Source organism: Papio anubis, chromosome 17 (genome assembly GCF_008728515.1).
Source record: "Papio anubis isolate 15944 chromosome 17, Panubis1.0, whole genome shotgun sequence".
NCBI lineage: Eukaryota > Metazoa > Chordata > Mammalia > Primates > Cercopithecidae > Papio > Papio anubis.
Window position 1 is genome coordinate 50,289,383 of NC_044992.1, and position 23,329 is coordinate 50,312,711.

Consider the following 23,329-nt stretch of genomic DNA (forward strand, 5'->3'; position numbering starts at 1 on the left):
GAATTATCTGGATTTCTTTTTTTTGAGACAGGGTCTCACCATATCACCCAGGCTGGAGTACAATGGCACCATCATGGCTCATCACAGCCTCAACTTGCTGGGATCAAGCAATCCTACCCGAGCCTCTCAAGTAGCTGAGACTACGGGTGTGCACCACTAAGCCTCACTAATGTTTTTTTCCAGACAGGGGTTGCCCAGAACGGAGTGCAGTGGCATGATCACAACTCACTGTAGCCTTGACCTCTGGGGCTCAGGCAATCTTCCTGCCTCAGCCTCGTAAAGTGCTGGGATTACAGGTGTGAGCCACTGTGCCAGGCCTCCTGGATATATTTTAAAGATAAAGTATATACAAAGCACCCCTGTGCATACACAGGAATACTAAAAGAATATACACCAATAAATTGGTAACCATTTCTGGATAACACAAATTGCAACTAGCTTACCATTTTAATCACTGTAAGTGTACAGTTCAGTGGCATTAAGTATTTTCACACTGTTGTATTACCATTGTCACTATCCATCTCCAGAACTTTTTCATCATCCCAAACTGAAATCTGTACTCATCAAACAGTAACTCCCCATTTCCCCCTCCCCAAGTCTCTAGTAACCACTATTCTACCTTCTGTCCTATGAATTTATCTTTTTTTTCTTTTTTAATGCTCCTTGTGGAGCAAGGCTTATCTATAGGCAATGTGCCCAGAGTAACCAAATTTAACTATACTAGGTATATCATATAAGTGGAAGCATATAACATGTGTCTTTTGGTGTCCAGTTTATTTCAGTTAACACAATGTCTTCAAGGTTCATCCATGGATGATTTTTGTTTATTTGTATTTTCTAAGTTTTCCATGATACACATATATAACTTTATAAGAATATCAGGCTTTTCTCAACTTCATCTAATCTAACTTCAGAAAGTTCACAAAAAAACATCATTCACTTACTAGCAGCTAAAAGGGTATTTCATTTAGGTGGGAAAAAGAAGCCACAGCAGGATGATTCCAGGGGATCTGAACAGCTTCATTTTAAGAACATGCCTACGGCAGGTCAGAGAACATAAGCAAACTGTCTAAGATCACAAAGCCCAGTATAGAACTCTCACCAATATTACCGCCAGCAACTGCTGTGTGTATCCTTCATAGAACCCTGTGCTAGGAATACAAAGAATCAATCTAACTATTAGAAGTTGTCAGGCCGGGCGCAGTGGCTCAAGCCTGTAATCCCAGCACTTTGGGAGGCCGAGACGGGCGGATCACGAGGTCAGGAGATCGACCATCCCATAACACGGTGAAACCCCGCCTCTACTAAAAATACAAGAAAATTAGTCGGCCAGGTGGCGGGTTTCTGTAGTCCCAGCTACTCAGGAGGCTGAGGCAGGAGAATGGCGCGAACCCGGTGTGGGTGGAGCTTCTGCAGTGAGCCGAGATCAGGCCACTGCACTCCAGCCTGGGGCACAGAGCAAGACTCCGTCTCAAAAAAAAAAAAAAAAAAAAGGTTGTCAATCTAGTGGGAGATAAATAAATGAAAAAAATCAGCTGAGATGAGCCTGAATTTTTGCATGAGAACTTGGAAAATTTTGGTGCCAAATGAAGATTAGAAGGCCAGGCCTGGTGGCTCATGCCTGTAATCTCAGCACTCTGGGAGGCTGCGGCTGGCCGATTATTTGAGGTCAGGAGTTCAGGATGAGCCTGGCCAACATGGTGAAACCCTCTCTCTACTAAAAAAATACAAAAAAATGAGCTGGGCATGGTGGCAGGCACCTGTAATTCCAGCTACTTAGGAGGCTGAGGCACGAGAATCACTTGAACCTGAACCTGGGAGGCAAAGGTTGCAGTGAGCCAAGATTGTGCCACTGCACTACAGCCAGGGTGACAGAGCAAAACTCCATCTCAAGAAAAAAAATTAGGAGACAGAGCCTGGTTCTTTGATGAAGACGATGTTAATTTTTAGATGCTGTGATACAGAATATTTTTTCTAGACTATTCTGCCTTTAGTACATAAACATTCACATTACCAAATGGTCATATATATGGTAAAGCTTTTATTTACTTCATAAGTGACCAAATTATTGGCCTTGACCATTAGGTCCAGAAAGTAAAATTGTGTACTTTCTTTTTTTTGAGATGGAGTTTCACTCTTATTGCCCAGGCTGGAGAGCAGCAGCATGATTTCAGCTCACTGCAACCTCCACCTTCTGGGTTTAGGTGATTCTCATGCTTTAGCCTCCCATCTGTCTTTTTCAAAGAAAAGATGACTTATGAGCAATTAAAAAAAAATTAGGCCAGGCGTGGTTGCACATGCTTGTAATCCCAGCATTTTGGGAGGCTGAGGTGGGAGGATCACTTGAGCCCAGGAGTTTGAGACCAGCTTGGGCAACATAGTGACACTGTCTCTAGTAAAAATTAAAAAATTAGCTGGATGTGTTGGTGAGCACCTGTGGTACCAGGTACTCGGGAAGCTGAGGTAGGAGGATCGCTTGAGCCCAGAAGTCAAAGCCACAGAGAACCATGACTGCACCACTCCATTCCAGCCTGAGCGACAGAGTAAGAGACCCTGTATCAAAGAAACCAAAAAGAAAAAATAACTAGATTTTAAAAGGGGGAGAAAAAAAAAAGAACAGAAGTATCCACAAAACAGTGAAAGGCTAGATGGTCTCTATTAGGAAGAGAACCCTATAGTCTCCAACTTGGTACCAAGAATAAACACCAAAATTGCAATTGCTGGCAATAATATTGGTGAGAGTTCTGTACCTGGCTGTGTGGCCTTAGGCAGTTTGCTTACCTTCTCTGACCTGCAATAGGCATATTCTTAAAAAGGAGCTATGCAGACCCCCTTGAATCATCCTGCCGTGGCTTCTTTTTCTCACCTCTCTTGATACAATAAGAATGTCATATTTTTGTTACAGGGGAGATGATGTGTTTTTGTTTGTTTTTGAGATAGAGTCTCACTCTGTCACCCAGGCTGGAATGCAGTAGTACAATCCCGGTTCACTGCAACCTCCGCCTCCCAGGTTCAGGTGATTCTCTTGTCTCAGCCTCCAGAGTAGCTGAGATTATAGGCATTGGCCACCATGCCCAGCTAATTTTTGTATTTTTAGTAGATGTGGGATTTCACCATGTTGGCCAGGCTGGTCTCAAACTTCTGACCTGAGGTGATCCACCCACCTTGGCCTCCCAAAGTGCTGGGATTAGCAAATGGGTTTCAAAGGTTTAGCTTATTCATTAAAATCAGTATTTAGTATACTACAATGAGCTAGGCAGTGTGTGTGTGTGTGTGTGCGCGCGCACATGTGAAATAAAAGGTAGTATGAGTTCCATCAAGGTACTTACAGTCTAATTTAAGGAGACAATGAACCACAAACAATTGTTGTGCCATTAATTCAAAGAGATGATGTCAGCAAACCTAAGAATGTGGGATATAGACTACTGAATGCAAAGGACACCACACACACACACGCTTTTTACCTGAGTGGTTAAAATTTCGCTCTGAGAGGAGAGCCTTGAGCAGTCTTCAGAGACGCTTGTTTCACTCTCATACCCGGATGCTGCTTCACCTTAAGTAACAATCAAAACAGAGGTTCAGATGTAAAAGCCGACTATAAACACTGCAACTTGCTGTGTCTTTTTCTTCTCATTGGCAGGACTGGATTTACTTTCATGTCACACAAAATGATTAAACTCCTTGCTTTGGGACACCGGGATTTCCTTTTACAAAATGAAACCACAAGTAAGTCCACCAATAACTAGGATGTTAAAGCTCATTCAGTCAGAGATGACATCCTAGCTGGGTGAAGGACTTTTTTCTATGAAAAGCACCTTAGGAGGAACGCGTTTCAAGTTTAAGAAGCAGTTCCTTTAACTATTCTTGGAAATTTGTAAAATGTGCTCCCCAAAAGGCATAAACATTTAGCTCATTTCTATAAATAGACTGGGGCAAACACAAAATCTGGTTCCAATACCTAAGTTTGAATCCACACTTTGCTCTTCTTGATTATCTTCTTCCAAGCCCGTTCCCCTTTCTTCATCATCTGAAACCAATTCCTTGTCACTCAGACCAACTCCCTGGCTTTCAGACTGATGCCTCATTCGTTTGGAAGAACCAATCAAGAAAGGATCCTGGGTATTTGTATTTGCAGTCAAGTCTTCCAGTTCACTGCACTGTGAAGAAAACAAGCTACCAGAACATTTTGTTTCCTCACTAAGGTGATGTTCCTGGGATGCCTTTGACAATATTACCTGGTTACTACAGTCAGTTAAGCTATTCTTCAATGATAATAAATTCTCCTCTGTGTTCTTAGACAGACACTCGGTAGCAACAGTGCTATGCCTAGTAGTCTGAGAAGGTATATTGCTTACTTTACCAAATAACAAGTGTTGGAAGCAGGGAAGCTCTTCATCCTCACTAGATAAGTTCTCTTCTGAGGACTCTAATTTCTTGGCCCCTTTTCGGTAACCCTGAGCCAAATGTGTATGGGTGAAAGGGCTAGGGCTCCTGCTGAGCTCTCCTCTCTGGACGCTTTTGCTAAAAACAGCAGAACTCTCCTTAATGTCATTTTCAGCAAAACTAGTATCTTCCTTTATTTCACCATCATCTAACAGATCATCAGGAGTCTCAGAACAAACCTCAGACGCATGACTACTTCCCATAGGCTGTTCTAGGTTATCTGAAATCAGACATGGAGAGAAGTCTGTATTAACAGTCTGAACTAATTCTTCATGTTCTTGCTTTTTTATTTCAGGATGCTTACAATTACTTATAGGAAGACTTTGTTTACAGACCTCAGGTTGCAAAAGCCCTAATCTAAGCACAGCATTCAATTTTGGCCCTCTGTTTCTACCTAGTTCTGCTTGAATGTTTTCATCACTGGAACCTACTTCATTAATACTGGAGCCCACTTCATTAGTACTGGAACCTACTTCATTAATATTGCTCCAGCTGGCTTCTTTAAAAGCATTTTCTCTAATGTTATTATGGCTAATTGTGCTCACTGTACTTGGAATGATGTTCTCGTTTCCCACTGCTCTTTCAGGTGACACTGAATGTTCCTCAGAGTTTTCCTCTAGCAGGTTTTTGTTACATTTAGTTTTAACAAATGACTTGACAGGAAAAAGTGGTGGTATATGGTATGGGTTTTGTAAAAGTCCATGTTTATTTGGAGTAATGAGTCCAGTTTCGTTGCCTCTGAACTGAGATGATAGACAAAACCTAGAGCCTCCTTTGATACTACATTTGGCATTATCAACTGGCTTATCTTTCTGACAAACCACAGAAAAGCCTGCAGTGATATTAACTGTCTGTACAGGCTTGATATTAGACTCTTTCTTTCCTTGATTTTCTTCCTTTTGTTCACATTCAGAAGTAACTTTTGGACTTTGTTTCTTTAAGGACCTAGAGTGGGCAGAGAATGTTGCACATTCCTCTTCTGGATTTCCTGGATTTGAAAACAAAGCAAAGGACTGGCGCTTTGAAACCTTGAATGTATTCTGCAAATACTGAGTATCAAGTTCACTTTCTTCTATTTCTATGCTTGTTTCCTGACTGTGGTTAACTTCACGTCCCAATGGATACTTAGAGCCTTCTGTGTCATTTCTAGTATCTTCAGAACAACCATGAATTAGTTCCTTGGAGTTTTCAAATGCTGCACACTGACTCATACATTTATTTAGTTCTGTTTTTGCCTTCCCTAGAGTGCTAACTTCCAGTAATGAGATACTTTCCTGAGTGCCATAATCGGTACCAGGTACCAATGAAATACTGCTACTCTCTACAGATCTTTCAGTTTGTAAAACCCTTTCTCCACTTAACATGAGATCTTTGGGGTCTTTGGCATTATTAGACACTTTGACTGTTTCTAGTTTCTCTTCTTTTTCTTCTCTTGAAAGGCTAGGATTGACAAATTCTTTAAGTTCACTAGTATTTGAACAGTTAGTAAAAGAACCAGGTACCTTTGTTAACTTCAGTTCTGGGAAAGTATCACTGGCATGTCTTTTACTTGTCTGTTCATTTGGCTTGTTACTCTTCTTGGCTCCAGTTGCAGATTCTTTATCTTCCATGAGTTGTAGGTTTCTGCTGTGCCTGACTGGCATTTGGTTGTAATTTTTTTTCTTTATCTCTTCACTGCTAGAACAACTATCAATTTGTAGTTCAGTACAATTAGGTGGGCTTAGATTTCTACTGACTACTAGTTCAAGCGCATGAATATGCCTGGTAGAAGACTTCCTCCTCAGCCTATTTTTCTTAGGTGCTTTTGAATTGTGGATATTTAATTCTAGTTCCATATTGTTTATACTGCTGCTTATAGGTTCAGCTTTAGTTTTGAAAGCAGATTCTTCTTCCAGTGATTCTATTGGGTTAGGATTTTTCTCATTCTGAATAGAATCACCTTTTGTTTTATTCTCATGAGCACTATTAGTAATATTCATCACTTGACCATTCTGCTCCATTTGGTTAGTTCCCTGATTTATTATTTCAGGAGTTTTTTGAACTGCCAAATCTGCTTTCTTTATAAAATCCTCAGGATGAAGACCTGATGTAGTTCTCCTTTTACGCTTTAATTTATTTGTGAGGGGACGCTCTTGCATTATTTCTGACTCAGTAACAAGTGCTCCTATAATTAGATTTTCAGTTACATGGCTTAAATTGGGACGGTTTGCCTTCCTCCGATAGGTTTTCCCAAATATTTTGTCTTTAATATTAATCTCTACTGAACTGGAGTGAACTCTTTCACTTTTACATATTAAAGGCTCATGAGGATCACTGGCCAGTAAGTCTATTTTCTCTGAAGAACCAGAATATTCATCTACCTCATTTAGAACGTCCAATACATCAGCTACTTTGGCATTTGATTCAGACCCCCCATCATGTGAGTCATCAGAACTTAACAGTTCATCACTTCTGGAAAACCACTCATTAACTTTCTGAATGCTGCTATTTAGTGTTATCCAAGGAACATCTTCAGTGTCTCTAGGATTCTCAGAGCATGGCAGTTTTTGCTTATTCCATTCTTTTCTCTCATACAGGGCATTAGCATTCAGATCTACCTTTTTCTCTGTGCTGGGAGTCTGCCTATCATTACATGTTTCCTTACTTCCAGTCCATCTGTTATGTTGGCTCCTTGCCAAGCCAGGCTGTTTGCTTTTATTACAGAATTCAGCCTTTTCTACATTCATTCTGTCTTTAGTGAGTAATAAACTGTTCTCATGCTGTAATGAGCTGGCATGAGTATTTGTGCCACATGGCTCCACATGCAAGTTTGAAACAGAACTACCCTGATACTTTTCTGGATGCCTCTCAGTTGCATGTTTCTCAGTGGTGTTCAAATCATTATTACTGGACTGATGATGTTCAGTATTTGTTATATCCTTCTCAGAAAATTCACAAGCAGCTGAAAATACACAAAAATAACAAGGTACTCAAAAACTGAATTGTCATCAAAAAAATACACACTTCATACACCTTGGAGGTGGAAATCAACCAACTGGCTATATTTAGAGAAACTAATCTCATAAACTACCAAGTATACTGAAGATGTAGCTCATACTCTTTCATTTAATTCCTATTTACTTAGATTATTTCCACTTAGGATCCATTAAATTTTTAATTTCAGAATTTTCCCTATGCAGAAACCACACCTCCTATTTCTCTAATGTCTAAGAGTGAATTAAAAGCAGACTGGCCATCAGAAAACCAGTTCTGATGTACTCTAAAGATCACTGGCCATTAAGTCTACTTAATACTCTGTTCTATCTACAGACTTACCATTCCCTATATTTAAAAACCAGTAGGCAAAAGATGAAACACAAATACATCAATTAAAAGTAAAGGGCAGGCCAGGCACAGTGGCTCAAGCCTGTAACTGCAGCACTTTGGGAGGCTGAAGTGGGCAGACTGCTTGAGTCCAGGCGTTTGAGATCAGCCTCGGAAACATGGCGAAACTCTGTCTCTATAAAACCACAAAAAATTAGCCGGGTGTGGTGACGTGTGCCTGTAGTCCCAGCTACTCAGGAGGCTGAGGTGGGAGGATAGCTTGAGCCCGTGTGGTGGAGGTTGCAGTGAGCCAAGATTGCATCACTGCACTCCAACCTGGGCAACAGAGTGAGACCCCATCTCAAAAACAAAAAACAAATAACAAAAAACAAAAAACAAAAGAGCAACAATCAGTTACAGAAAGTCTTATTATTATAGCTACATTAGTCTAGTACCATTTAAATCTATCAGATCATACCATGACATTTGACAAAGAATGATACTCTAACTCTGCCAAGAGATTTTGTGGATTGTAAAGGTCCCAAATGGTCTTCAGAATAATCTAATTACAGTACTGTATCTACCCACTCTGTTAAATTGGGAAACTTTGCCATTACCCTTTTTTGCAGAATCCAAACTGGTTTCATCCCTGGTTCCTTGAGGGGTGATTTGTAACAATTCTTGATCTCCCACACTATAGGGAAAAGACAGAGTCCTAATGAGAAACACTAGTTATACTTATGCAGAACTGTCAAATGACCAAGATCAAATATTTTAGCTTTTTCAGTCACAGAAAGTTGACCAATCTTACTGAGTTACCGAAAGCTGCTCTCTCCTTTAGAAACTTCTAGTTGAAATGGAATGGTTGCTGGGCACGGTGGCTCACGCCTGTAATTCCAGCACTTTGGAAGGCCGAGGCGGGTGGATCACTTGAGATCATGAGTTCAAGCCAGCCTGGCCAACAAGGTGAACCCCTGTCTCTACTAAAAATACAAAAATTAGCCAGGTGTGGTGGTGTGCACCTGTAGTCCCAGCTACTTGAGAGGCTGAGGCAGGAGTACGGCTTGAACCCGGGAGGCAGAGGTTGCGGAAAGGTGAGATCACACCACTGTACTCCAGCCTGGGCAACAGAGCAAGACTCTGTCTCAAAAAAAAAAAAAAAAAAGAAATGGAATGGTCAATTAGCTGGGTGGTGGTGTACACCTGTAGTCCCAGCTACTTGTGAGGCTGAGACAGGAGAATCGCTTGACCTTGGGAGGCGGAGGTTGCAGTGAGCCGAGATCACACCACTGCACTCCAGCCTGGGGCGGCAGAGTAAGGCTCTGTCTCAAAAAAAAAAAAAGAGAGAAATGGAATGGCCAAAGACCGAGGACACACAGCCACAAAAATCAGACCAGGAACATTACTTTATGGACTTGCAAATGAAAGCCAACATTTAAGTGACAGCCAAAAGATAGCTTTTAAAAACACTTAAAAGTATATCTTAATGAGAAGGCAGGAGCAAGGATATCTAAACAAAGGGAACAGTAGGATTGCAGATAACCCAACAGAACACCACTTTGCTACACTACTTTCTGTGCTGCTTTCAGTCTAAAAGTCATTTCCTTCCAATCGTGAGATTAGGGAAGTCATTTACAAACAAAAACTGACAATATCGCCATTATAGTTCAGACTAGATCTTAGACAGGGTCAGCTGGGCATGGTAGCTCATGCCTGTAATCCCAGCACTTTGAGAGGTTGAGGTGGGTGGATCACTTGAGCTCATGAGTTTGAGAACAGGCTGGCCAACATGGTGAAACCCTGTCTCTACTAAAAATACAAAAATTAGCTGGGTGTGGTGGCGTGTGCCTGTAATCATAGCTACTTGGAAGGCTGAGACAGGAGAATCACTTGAACCAGGGAGTTGGAGATTGCAGTAAGCCGAGATGACGCCACTGCACTCCAGCCTGGAAACAGGTCAAGATCCCGTCTCCAAAAAAAAAAAAAAAAGAAAAGAAAAAAAAAAACTTAGGGTCAAGCAATAATTCCTAAGGAAGGTAGGTAACATAGTTGGGGCTGCTTGTAGATTATTATATAACATACAGACAAAGCTTGAGAGATATGTGGAAATAAGGAACAGAGGAAAGAAAGAGTTGAAAATGAAGTCCTTGAGCATTTTCATCAGTCACAATTACCGCTGTGTCAATATTACTGTATATGAGGAACTTAAAGAACAACAATCTGCTAGAAGCAAGCATGTGCAGAGTTCTGTTATCCTAAATTCCTTTGGACAGTATTAATAACTAAATCTAACAAACAAAAAGGGTATTTCCTCCACTATAAAATGAGAGGACTAAACTAGATGATCTCTAAGGTTTCTTCCAATACCATGATTCTAGTCTAGAGAAACACCAGCCTACTTGAGGGAGGAAGGTGGGAGGAGGGAGAAATTCAGAAAGGAAGGAAACAAAAAACTGTGGGGTATGCTTAATAATAACTGGATGATGAAAAAAAAACTGTATGCCAAATCCCAAATCGTGTGTTTACCTATATAACAAACTGCACATACATCTCTGAACCTAAAATAAAAGTTAAAATATTTTAAAAAGAGAGAAACATCAATCCTTAATATTAACTAAATAGGAAAATACCAGCTTCATAGGCAAAGGTTCTCTTTGACTCACCTGCAATAAGTTGCCTTATTAACCGTATCTTCAGAAGAATCAGATCCTAAAAAATTTCCCCCCAAAAAAAATCAATAAAAGATTTCTTAATTAAAAGGGTTAAACAAAAAATGTACTTGTTGAAAAACAGATATTCAACTAGAAATATTTATTGAGCATCTAGTATGTGGCAGGTACAACGCTAGTTAAGCCAGTGTGTAATACAGAGAAGTGGTTAAAAACACGGGCTTGGCCAGGCACAGTGGCTCTCACCTGTAATCCCAGCACTTTAGGAGGCCGAGATGGGTGGATTATTTGAGCTTAGGAGTTTGAGACCAGCCTGGCCAGCAAGGTGAGACCCTGTTCCTACTGAAAACAAAAACAAAAACAAAAAGCACAGGCTCTGACATCTAACTTCCTAGGTTTGAATCATGGCTCAGTCACTTACTAGGTTTATTACCTTAGAAAAATTTCATAACCTCTCTGTGCCTTAATTTCCTCATCTGTAAAATAAGTATAATAGGAACAATCTCAGAGGTCTGACATGCATCTAAATGAGTTATACAAGAAAAATACAATAGTGCCTGGAATATAGGTTAAGTGCCCCTAAATATTAACTACTATAACTATTTTTACAATGCCTGTTGTCTAGGAATTTATGATCGTAAGGGGGTAAAACAGTAAGTGCTATGATAAATAGATGGTGGTGCCTGGGAGCTCAAAAGACAGCTACCCTTTTTAATTATAAATATATTCTAAAAAAAATAGCCTAATTAGAGAGCCCAGTTTGAATTCTGAGCTCAGCAGCTCTTCTTTCTTTTTTTTTCAAGATGGGGTCTTGCTCTGTCATCCAGGTTGGAGTGCAGTGGCATGATCATAGCTCACTATAGCCTCAAACCCCTGGATTCAATCTACCTGCTCACCTATGCCTCCTGAGTAGCTGGGACTACAGATACACACCACCACACCCAGCTAATTTAAAAAAAAAAATTTTTTTTAGCGATGAGGTCTTGCTATGTTGCCCAGGCTGGTCTCAAACTCCTGGCTTCAAGCAATCCTCTGCCACTGCTGAGATTACAAGTGTTAGATACTATGCTGGCCTCAACTCTTCTTTTTATTTCTTTTTATAAGCTTAAAAAAATTTATTATTAAAAAAAAATCTTTTTTTTTTTGAGATGGAGTCTCACTCTATTGCCCAGGCTGGAGTGCAGAGACATGGTGTCGGCTCATTGCAACCTCCGCCATCCTGGTTCAAGCAATTCTCCTGCCTCAGTCTCCTGAGTAGCTGGGATTACACGCGTGCACCACCACACCCAGCTAATTTTTTTTTTTTTGTATTTTTAGTAAAGAAGGGTTTTACCATGTTATCCAGGCTGGTCTTGAACTCTGACCTCAGGTGGTCTACCTGCCTCAGCCTCCCAAAGTGTTGGGATTACAGGCATGAGCCACTGCACCTGGCCAAAATGTATTATTATTTTAAAAATAGAGACAGGGTTTCCCTATGTTGGCCAGGCTGGTCTTAAACTCCTGGACTCCAGTCCTTCTGTCTCGGCCTTCCAAAGTGTTAGGATTACAGGCATCAGCCATCCTGCCCAGCCAAGATACAGCTCTTTTTTTTTTTTTTTTTTTTTTTTTTTGAGACCGAGTTTCACTCTTGTCGCCCAGGCCAGAGTGCAATGGCGCGATCTTGGCTCACCGCAACGTCCGCCTCCTAAGTTTAAGTGATTCTCCTGCTTCAGCCTCCCGAGTAGCTGGGATTACAGGAATGTGCCACCACCCCAGCTAATTTTGTATTTTTTTTTTTTTTTTTTTTTAAGTAGAGACGGGGTTTCTCCACGTTGGTCAGGCTGGTCTTGAACTCCCGACCTCAGGTGATCCACCTGCCTCGGCCTCCCAAAGTGCTGGGATTACAGGCATGAGCCACCGTGCCCGACAATTCAGCTCTTCTTAAAAGGCTTCCTCACCCAGTACAATTTATCTTGGAACTAAATACTGTAGCAATCCATCATGTTTTTTCTTATTGCTACTCTCCATCTTTCCAAAACATATTTACACATATTTAAAGCCAGATATTCTTTCTTTTGCTCCCTTTTCTTTTTTCAGATGGAGTTTTGCTCTTCTTGCCCAGGCTGGAGGGCAATGGTGCAATCTCAGTTTACCTCAACCTCCGCCTCCCGGGTTCAAGTGATTCTCCTGCCTCACCCTCCCGAGTAGCTGAGATTACGGGCATGTGCCACCACATCTGGCTAATTTTGTATTTTTTGGTAGAGACAGGATTTCTCCATGTTGGCCAGTCTGGTCTCGAATTCCCAACCTCAGGTGATCCGCCCGCCTCGGCCTCCCAAAGTGGTGGGATTACAGGCGTGAGCCACCGTGCCCAGCCTCTTTTGCTCCCTTTTTAAAGTAAGATGCTTCAAGGTGGGAACTGCATCTTTTACATTATTTATAACTCACCATAGGGCTCATAAAATTCACTTCCCAAAGCTGCCTACCACAAATGTAAATTATGACCAAGATTTTTTGCAAAATGATAACAAGCAATCCAGCAATTATTATTAAATACTTAAGAAATCTGAGATCCTTACCCAGTTCAATGTAGACAGACTTCTTTTGAGGTTGTATCCGCTGCTTTGTCCTCAGAGTTCTCACAATTCCAAGGTTAGAGAGTGGGACACTGAGACTGGTTTCCTGCTAAACAGTATGGTAAAGAATGGTCAAGCAATTGTTGGCTGGTTCTGTGCTTTTCCTCCTGAAGAGAAACTTGACACCATGGACAAAATAAATTGACCATCATCAGTCAGCTAACATGTATGATGCCTGGAAAAAAATGCCTGGAAATTTACACACTAAAATCTCAGTGGTTGGGAGTGGTAGCTCATGCCCATAATCACAGCACTTTGGGAGGCTGGGGCAGCAGGACTGCTTAAGGCCAGGAGTTCAAGACCAGAGTAAGCAACAGAGTGAGACCCAGTCTCTACAAATAGTAGTAGTAGTAATAAAAAAAATGTCTGGGATACATGTGATTTGAATATTTTTTCTTTCTGTTGTCTTAAATTTTTCAAAACTTATTATTTGTGTGATTTTTTGAAGTATTAATATAGCATATTTTGAAGCTGATACTTGATATACATTCCAATCACACCTGATAACATTTCTCTTTGGGGGGGGGGGACAGAGTCCTGCTCTGTCACCCAGGCTGGAGTGCAGTGGCGCAAACTCAGCTCACTGCAACCTCCGCCTCCTGAGTTCAAGAGATTTTCCTGCCTTAGCCTCCTGAGTAGCTGGGACTACAAGCACGTGCCACTATGCCTGGCTAATTTTTGCATACATATATATATTTTTGTTGTTGTTTTGAGAGAGTCTTGCTCTGTTGCCAGGCTGGAGTGCAGTGGCACGATCTTGGCACACTGCAACCTCTGTCTCCCGGGTTTAATTGATTCTCCTGCCTCAGCCTCCCGAGTAGCTGGGACTACAGGCGCGCGCCACCACGCCTAGTTAATTTTTGTATTTTTAGTAGAGACGGGGTTTTGCAGTGTCAGCCAGGCTGGTCTCAAACTCCTGACCTCAGGTGATCTGCCCGCCTCGGCCTCCCAAAGCGCTGGGATTACAGCCATGAGCCAACCGTGCCCAGCCAGTAACATTTTTAAAAAGGATAAATCATGACAATAAAACTCCAGCACTCCTAAGAACATTCAGTATAGGAACTAAAAGCCCAACATTACTTTTTTTTTCTTCCTTTTTAGCCTTTCTGTAGCTTTTGAAAAATGAAGGCTGGTACTATAAGAACTACTTTTATTTTATTTGTATTTTTTTAGACAGAGTCTTGCTCTGTTGCCTAGGCTGGAGCGTGGTGGTGTGATCTCGGTTCACTGCAACCTCTGTCTCCTGGGTTCAAGAGATCCTCCCACCTCAGCCTCCCAAGGAGCTGGGACTACACACGCACGCCACCATGCCTGGCTAATTTTTGTATTTTTTGTCAAGATGGGGTTTCGCCACATTGCCCAGGCTGGTCTTTTTTTTTTTTTTTTTTTTTTTTTGAGACGGAGTCTCGCTCTGTCGCCCAGGCTGGAGTGCAGTGGCGTGATCTCGGCTCACTGCAAGCTCCGCCTCCCGGGTTTACGCCACTCTCCTGCCTCAGCCTCCCGAGTAGCTGGGACTACAGGCGCCCGCCATCACGCCCGGCTAGTTTTTTAGTAGAGATGGGGTTTCACTGTGTGAGCTGGGATGGGATGGTCTCGATCTCCTGACCTCGTGATCCGCCGGCCTCGGCCTCCCAAAGTGCTGGGATTACAGGCATGAGCCACCCTGCCCAGCCAGAACACTTATATTTTTTTTCTTTTTCGAGACAGAGTCTCACTGTCGCCCAGGCTGGATTGCAGTAGCGTGATCTCGGCTCGCTGCAACCTCCGGGTCCTAGGTTCAAGCAATTCTTGTGCCTCAGCCTCCCGAGTAGCTGGGATTACAGGCACGTGCCACCACACCCAGCTAATTTTTGTATTTTTAGTAGAGACGGGGTTTCACCGTGTTGGCTAGGCTGGTCTCAAACTCCCGACCTCAAATGATCTGCCCGCCTCAGCCTCCCAAAGTGCTGGGATTAAAGGTGCAAGCTACTACGCCCAGCCCCAGAATGAATACTTTTTTTTTTTTTTGATACGGAGTCTGGCTTTGTTGCCCAGGCTGGAGTGCAGTGGTGCGATCTTGGCTCACTGCAAGCTCTGCCTCCCGGGTTCATGCCATTCTCCTGCCTCGGCCTCCCGAGTAGCTGGTACTACAGGTGCCCGCCACCTCGCCCGGCTAGTTTTTGGTATTTTTTTTTTAGTAGAGATGGGGTTTCACCGTGTTAGCCAGGATGGTCTTGATCTCCTGACCTCGTTATCCGCCCGTCTCGGCCTCCCAAAGTGCTGGGATTACAGGCTTGAGCCACCGTGCCCGGCCAATTTTTTGTGTTTTTAGTAGAGACGGGGTTTCACTGTGTTAGCTAGGATGGTCTCAATTCCCTGACCTCGTGATCCGCCCGCCTCGGCCTCCCAAAGTGCTGGGATTACAGGCGTGAGCCACCGCGCCCAGCCATGAATACTTTTAAGATCTCCATCATTCATGCACATATAAGTAACAACAGAGCAAATCACTACATTGTCTTTAACAATTACACCTTTTAAGTTGAAGTAATTTTCTCTCTCTTTTTTTTTTTGAGATGGAGTCTTGATCTGGAGTCTCGGTCTGTCACCCAGGCTGGAGTGCAGTGACGCAATCTTGGCTCACTGCAAGCTCCGCCTCCTAGGTTCACACCATTCTCTTGCCTCAGCCTCCAGAGCAGCTGGGACTACAGGCCCCCGCCAGCACGCCCGGCTAATTTTTTTGAATTTTTTTAGTACAGACGGGTTTCACCGTGTTAGCCCGGATGGTCTTGATCTCCTGACCTCGTGATCCGCCGGCCTCGGCCTCCCAAAGTGCTGGGATTACAGCACTGTGAGCCACTGTGCCCGGCCAGATTTTTTTTTTTTTGCAACTAGGTCTTGCTTTGTCGCTGCGTGGTGGAGTGATCATAGCTCACAGTAGTCTACATCTCCTGAACTCAAGTGATCCTCCTATCTCAGCTTCCCAAGTAGCTGCGACTACAGGCACACACCACCATGCCCGGATAATTTAAATACACTTTTAAAATAGACAAGGACTTGCTATATTGCCCAAACTGGTCTTGAACTCCTGAGCTCAGGCAATCCTCAAGCCTCCCAGTGCTGGGATTACAGGCGTGAGCCATGGCACCCGGCTTTTTTTTTTTAAAATTGTAGAGACAGTGTCTCACTGTGTTGCCTACACTGGGCTCAAAGGACTTCCTACCTCAGCCTCCCAAAGTGTTGGGATTACAATCATGAGCCATGACACCCAGCTGAAGTAATTTCCAAATGCTTAAAAATATCAGTGAACTTACAGCTATTTTAGATAAGCATCACAGAGCAGATAAAGCTCCAAAGCAAGGAAGGGCCTATAAGAGCTCTCTTTTTTGGCTGGGTGTGGTGGCTCATGCCTGTAATCCCAGCACTTTGAGAGGCCAAGGTGGGTGGATCACCTGAGGTCAGGAATTCAAGACCAGCCTGACCAATATGGTGAAACCCCCTTTCTACTAAAATTACAAAAATTAGCCAGGTCTGGTGGCATGCCCCTGTAGTCCCAGCTACTCAGGAGGCTGAGGCAGGAGAATCGCTTGAACCTGGGAGGCAGAGGTTGCAGTGAACTGACATCGTGTCACTGCACTCCAGCCTGGGCACCTGGGTGACAGAGTGAGACTCTGTCTCAAAAAAAAAAAAAAAAAAAAAAAAAAATCTGTCTTTTTGGTGTATCTGATGGGGATTTTGCTATGTTGCCTGGGATGGTCTCAAACCTGGGCTCAAGTGATCCTCCCATTTCAGCCTTCCAAGTAGCTAGGATTATAGGTACATCCACCTCACCTGGCTGTAAGGTCTCTCTCTTGATCATACCAGGTACCCTGACCTTCTCTGAACTCTAACTGATTCGAACACTTGTCTAACCACTGAATATACCATCTTTCCTTCTTCATTAACTTTTTAGATAAATCTATGAGCATCTAGCACATATACTAACATACTCACAATGCTCAATAAAGAGATGGTGCCAGAATAAATGAAAATGGGTTTACCGGCCAGGCACAGTGGCTCACACCTGTAATCCCAGCACTCTGGGTGGCCGAGGTGGGTGGATCACCTGAGGTCAGGAGTTTGAGACCAGCCTGGCCATGGTGGCGCATGCCTGTAATCCCAGCTACTAGAGGGGCTGAGGCAGGAGGACTGCTTCCAACCTGGGCCACAGAGCAAGACTCCGTCTAAAAAAAAAAAAAAAAAAAGAAGAAGAAGAAGAAGAAAACAAATGGTTTTACCAAGGAAGGATTTTCGGGTTCACTCTGTAGAAGTCTTTTGGCACGGTTTCTGTAGCCCATACTTTGGATGATAGAAACTTCATCTTTTAGATGTTCAGGAGAGTGATTTTCCTTTTTTGCAAAATTATAACTGTTTGCAACTGTAAATTACAAGGGAAAACATTATGTTTGCAGTTAGAGAAAAATGTATGAATTATAATCAAAGAAACCAAGAGAAATCCTATGTATGCTCTTTGTTGTGTTAAGACAATGCATTAAGGTTACCTGTGATTTTTTGAAAAATCAAATTTTAAAAAATCAACTGGAAATTTTACTCCTAGGAAACAAAAACAAATATAAGACCATCAAGCTTACTTAGAGTCCTTGTCTTCCACCTTAACACTAAGAAATCTGCCTATCAATACTGTATTTCACTAAAGTTAAGATACCAACAATGTAAGCTGCACTATTATTTTCTGTATCACTAAGAAAGCAAGCACTCAAATTAAACAAATGACACACCATCAATAGTAAAATGCTCCCAATTTCAGAGACGTTAAGATGTGAAAAATGTGCACCTTACAATTGATAAAATAAGGTGTGAGACCAGTGGGAGTAATTTTTTTAAAACAGATTACAGATACAGAACTAAAATTAACCTAGACTAAAAGGTCTTATCACGTCACAGAAAGTAATTGTGCAAACTTCCTGAGTTTTTATGGACAGCACTTGAGTGTCATTCGTGGGATATTCAACACTTACACTGCAAACCTGTGTCAAGCTGAAAAGCATGAATGATTTTCAATAGCTCTTCAACAAGTTGACTAAATCTTGTACTTTCTTGTAGGCTTCTGAAATTAAATTGTTTGAGAAACACACTCAGCAGTGATTATCAACCTTTTAAAGACACTAAAATAAGAAAAGACATGTAAACAAATAAAAATAAGATGCAGCAACAGTAGAAAACCTCTATAATCAATACATCACTGACATCTGTATAAACTGTGTGACAGTGATTTAGTAACTTTTTGTCATTCGTTTAAGCCTACCAAATGCCTAAAATTGTGATATAATACTGCTCTAAATCCACAGGAGATATAATCCATTGCATAGAAAACTAGAGTACTTTTTTTTCTTTTTTTTAAATTTAGAGACAGGGTCTTGCTGTATTGCCCAGGCTAACATGCAATGCCACAGTCATAGCTCACTGCAGTCTCAAACTTCTGTACTCAAGCTATCCTCCCACTACAGCCTCCCAAGTAGCTAGGACTATGGGCATATGCCACCATGTACGTTTATTTACTTATTTTTGTTGGTAGTGATGAGGTCTCACTATGTTGCCCAGACTGATCTCAAACTCTTGGCCTCAAGCAATCATCCCACCTCAGCCTCCTGGAGTGCTAGGGTTATAGGCATAAACAATCACATCCTGCTGAGCTTACTGTTCTTAACATCTGAACCCTGCCCAATCCCTCACTGTTAGTTCGGCCTCTCAAGGATTTCTGTCAAATTATGATTACATTTCTTTGAAAACACATAGATAACAACGTCCAAAGGGAGATCTGGGTTTAGTAAAGTGGAATTAAAACACCATTCATTCCTTTAAGCATCTGAGTGCCTACTATGCACCAAATTACGAAAAACAGTGTTGAGACAGACAAAGTTACTACTCTCATAGAATTTACATTGTAGCAGAAGAGATACACAATATAAGGCCGGGCTGTGGCCTCAAGCCTGTAATCCCAGCACTTTGGGAGGCCGAGATCGGCCGGATCACGAGGTCAGGAGATCGAGACCATCCTGCATAACACGGGCTAAAACCCGTCTCTACTAAAAAATACAAAGCAAAAAACTAGCCGGGCGAGGTGGCGTGGCTTCGTAGTCCCAGCTACCGGGAGGCTGAGGCAGGAGAATGGGCGAAACCCGGAGGCAGCTTGCAGTGAGCTGAGATCCGCCACTGCACCCCCAGCCTGGCTGAGCGACCCGGCTCCAAAAAAAAAAAAAAAAAAAAAAAATATTCACTTGGTCGGCTGTGGCTGCCTGTAATCCCAGCACTTTGGGAGGCCGAAGGCATGGATCACTTAGGTCAGGAGATCAAGACCATCCTGGCTAACACAGTGAAACCCTCGCCTCTACTAAAAATACAAAACTTAGCCAAGGAGGTGGCATGCCAGAACCTGTGCCACCGGGAGGCTGAGGCAGGAGAACATGGAACCCGGAGGTGGAGCTTGCAGTGAGCTGAGATCCGCCACTGCACTCCAGCCTGGTGACAGAGCTGACCCGGCTCAAAAAAAAAAAAAAAAAAAAAAAATACATTGTGTTTATGTAAATAATTAGATAGAAATAAACACACACCTGTAACCCCATCACTTTGGGAGGCCAAGGTGGGCAGATCACCTGAGCCTGAAGCTACTCAGTCTGGGCAACATGGCTGCATACCTCATGTCTACAAAAAATACAAAATTGGCCAGACATGGTAGCAGCATGCCTGTAGTCTGTGCTACTTGGGAGGCTAAGGCAGGAGGAGGCTCAAGGCGGAGGCTGCAGTGAGCCAAGATCATGCCCCTACAATCCAGCCTCAGTGACCAGAGCAAGACCCTGTCTTAAAAAAAAAAAAAAAAAAAAAAGGCTGGGTGTGGTGGCTCACGCCTGTAATCCCAGCACTCTGGGAGGCCGAGGCGGGCGGATCAAGAGGTCAGCAGATCGAGAACATCCTGGCTAACATGGTGAAACCCCGTCTCTACTAAAAATACAAAAAATTAGGCCGGCTGCAGGAAGGGAAAGCCTGTAGTCCCAGCTACTAGAGGGGCTGAGGCAGAATGGCGTGAACCCAGGAGGCACAGCTTGCAGTGAGCCGAGATCGTGCCACTGCACTCTAGCCTGGGCAATAGAGCGAGACTCCGTCTCAAAGAAAAAAGAAAAGAAAAGAAAAAAAAGGAAGCACAATGAAAAAATAAAAACAAGATTAGCAGACAATGGGGGCACAGCGATACAGCCCTACTTTACGTAAGTCTGCAAGTTTTTACGGTATTTAGAAGCATTAGAGAAAGGCAGTAAGTTTCTAATACCTGTATAAGACAGATATCCTATAAAACTTTCAGGAAAATAACTTTGGAAATAATTTATTGTCTGCTAAAAACTCTTTTATAAATTTCTCTACTGATAAATGGTTTTATAGGAACGTTAGCTATGTTATTAAATAATTTCTACTTTTTCCTACTGTTGTTGCTCCCAACCTAGCATCATTACCAAATTATATACCTTTTGGTTATATCATTCTTACACAAAGGACACTGTGAAGGCCCTTTCTTCTGGTTGAGAAGTTTCAGCATGCAAAATCTATAAATTATAAAGAAAGAAAGAACAATTTAAGTTACTTCCTTTTGTAGAGAGATTACTCAAAAGGCAAATAGCCATGAAAAGATAATCTCACAAGTGCCCTTAAGAGCCATTTAAAAAGTAATGGCAGGTGAATTACAAGCTATAGTTTCCTAATTGTTTTTAGATGCTGCATAAGCAAAAACCTAAACTACATAAGCAATGATCTATGAAAACTGAACTTACATGCATATGGCTTACTGTTATGATCACATAAAACTTAATATGACATATTTAATGATATATTCATTATTTCATGTTGCATAATCAAATATAAATGGTAAGTAGTTCATGTAAGATGCTTATAATTAGTTTAAAATCTCAACACCTCACCACAAAGCTACAGTAATCAAGATAGTGTGGTAATAGCATAAGAATAGACACATACGTCAATAAAATAGAATTGACAGTATAGAAATAAACTCATACATACATCTGTGATCAAGTAATTTTCAACAATAATAAATACAAGACGATTTTTATATTCTTAGTTTTTTTTTTGAGACAGGGTCTCGCTCTATCACCCAGGCTGAAGGGTAGTGACACAATCTCGGCTCACTGCAGGCTCAAGCAATTCTCGTACCTCAGCCTCCCGAGTAGCTGGGATTACAGACATGTACCACCACGCCAAGCTAATTTTTTATATTTTTAGTTATACCATGTTGGCCAGGCTAGTCTTGAACTCCTGGCCTCAAATTGATCCACCTGCCTTGGCCTCCCAGAGTGCTGGGATTACAGGCATGAGCCACCATACCCAGGCCATAGATGATTAAATGGGAAAATAATACTTTTTGTTTTTTTAACAAATAGTGTTGGGACGAGAATATACCCACATGTAAAAGAATGAAGTTATACTCTTGGCCGGGCACAGTGGCTCACGCCTGTAATCCCAGCACTTTGGAAGACTGAGGCGGGCAGATCACCTGAGGTCAGGAGTTCGAGATCAGCCTGGGCAACACAGTGAAACACCCTCTCTACTAAAAATACAAAATTAGCTGGGCGTGGTGGCACATACCTGTAATCCCAGCTACTCGGGAGGCTGAGGCAGGAGAATCGCTTGAACCTGGGAGGCGGAGGATGCAATGAGCCAAAATCACGCCATTGCACTCCAGCCTGGGCAACAAGAGTAAATCTCTGTGACACACACACACACACACACACACACAAAAGAATGAAGTTATACTCCTATCTCACACCAAATAACCAAAGTTAACTCAAAGTGGATCATAGACCAGAAGTAGAGAGAGTAATGGTGATGATAATTAAAAGCAGCGATTCACTCATACAACCAATATTTACTATGTCTAGTACTATTATAGATGGAGGGGATTAATAGAAAAGCAAAATAAGATCCTGAAAAATAAAACATAAAGGACATAATATACTGGTGAAGGGGGTGACTAGGTAGGGAGTAAATAGCTGACACTGACAATGAAGAGACCCAGGAAAGAAAAGATTAAGGGGCTAAAAAAAATTACGAAAAACAGTGTTGAGACTAGGGCCGTGCACAGTGGTCCACACCTGTAATCCCAGCACTTTAGGAGGTGGGTGAATCACTTGAGGCCAGGAGTTCAAGACCAGCCTGGCCAATGTGGTGAAACCCTGTCTCTACTAAATATACAAACATTAGCTGGCTGTGGTGGTGGTACACCTGTAGTCCTAGCTACTTGGGAGGCTGAGGCATGAGAATCATTTGAACCTGGGAGGTGGGGGTTACAGTGAGCCAATATTGCACCACTGCACCCCAGCCTGGGCGACAGAGTGAGACTCTGCCTCAAAAAAAAAAAAAAAAGGTATTGGGAATTGTGAGAGAAGACACTTAGAGAATATTTTTTACTAGTCAGGTAATTTAACATTTATTACCCTCTCTTGGCCGGGTGCAGTGGCTCATGTCTGCAATCCCAGGAGGCCGAGGCAGGCAGATCACTTGAGGCCAAGAGTTTGAGACCAGCCTGGCTAACGTGGTGAAACCCCATCTCTACTAGAAATACAAAAAAATTAGCCAGGCATGGTGAGCACACGCCTGAATCCCAGCTACTTGGGAGGCTGAGGCATGAGAATCACTGAAATCCAGGAAGGCAGAGGTTGCAGTGAGCTGGGAGAGTACCACTGTACTCCACCCTGGGCAACAGAGGAAGACTCTGTCTCAAAAAAAAAAAAAAGGGCCAGGCATGGTGGCTCACCCCTGTAATCCCAACACTTTGGGAGAGACCAGCCTGACCAACACGGAGAAACCCCGTCTCTACTAAAAATACAAAAATTAGCCGGGCATGGTGCCATGTGCCTGTAATCCTGGCTACTCTGGAGGTTGAGGCAAGAGAATCTCTTGAACCCGGGAGGCAGAGATTGCGGTAAGCTGAGATCGCACCATTGCACTCCAGCCTGGGCAAAAAGAGTGAAACTCCATCTCAAAAACAAACAAACAAAGAAACAAACAAACAAACAAATAAAAAAACCCATCTCTCTTTCTTTCTGTCTTTCTATAGTCTTGAACTCCTGACCTCAAGTGATCCGCCTGCTTTAGCCTCCCAAAGTGCTGGGATTACAGGTGTGAGCCATTGCGACGGGCTACATTTTATTTTTATTTTTATTTTTATTTTTTTATTTTTTTTGAGACGGAGTCTCAGCTTCTGTCACCCAGGCTGGAGTGCAGTGGCCGGATCTCTGCCTCACTGCAAGCTCAGCCTCC

General features: G+C 42.5%; 1 protein-coding gene across 8 annotated transcripts in view; it reads right to left on the minus strand.

Annotated features, from left to right (window-relative positions):
* The window catches only part of BRCA1 (BRCA1 DNA repair associated), an 82,518-nt gene that overhangs the window by 43,630 nt on the left and 15,559 nt on the right, over positions 1-23,329 (minus strand). For 4 of the 8 annotated variants that reach the window (XR_004179249.1, XM_031656949.1, XM_031656947.1 and 1 more), the window contains 8 exon segments: positions 20,524-20,601; positions 18,025-18,113; positions 17,284-17,423; positions 12,974-13,079; positions 10,410-10,455; positions 8,364-8,440; positions 3,959-7,384; positions 3,465-3,553 (listed from right to left, as the gene is read on the minus strand). Coding sequence is in view for 7 of the 8 variants with exons in the window: in XM_031656949.1 (XP_031512809.1) it covers positions 3,465-3,553; positions 3,959-7,384; positions 8,364-8,440; positions 10,410-10,455; positions 12,974-13,079; positions 17,284-17,423; positions 18,025-18,113; positions 20,524-20,601 (4,051 nt within the window). In the remaining variant the exon portion in view is untranslated. 8 annotated transcript variants of the gene reach the window in all.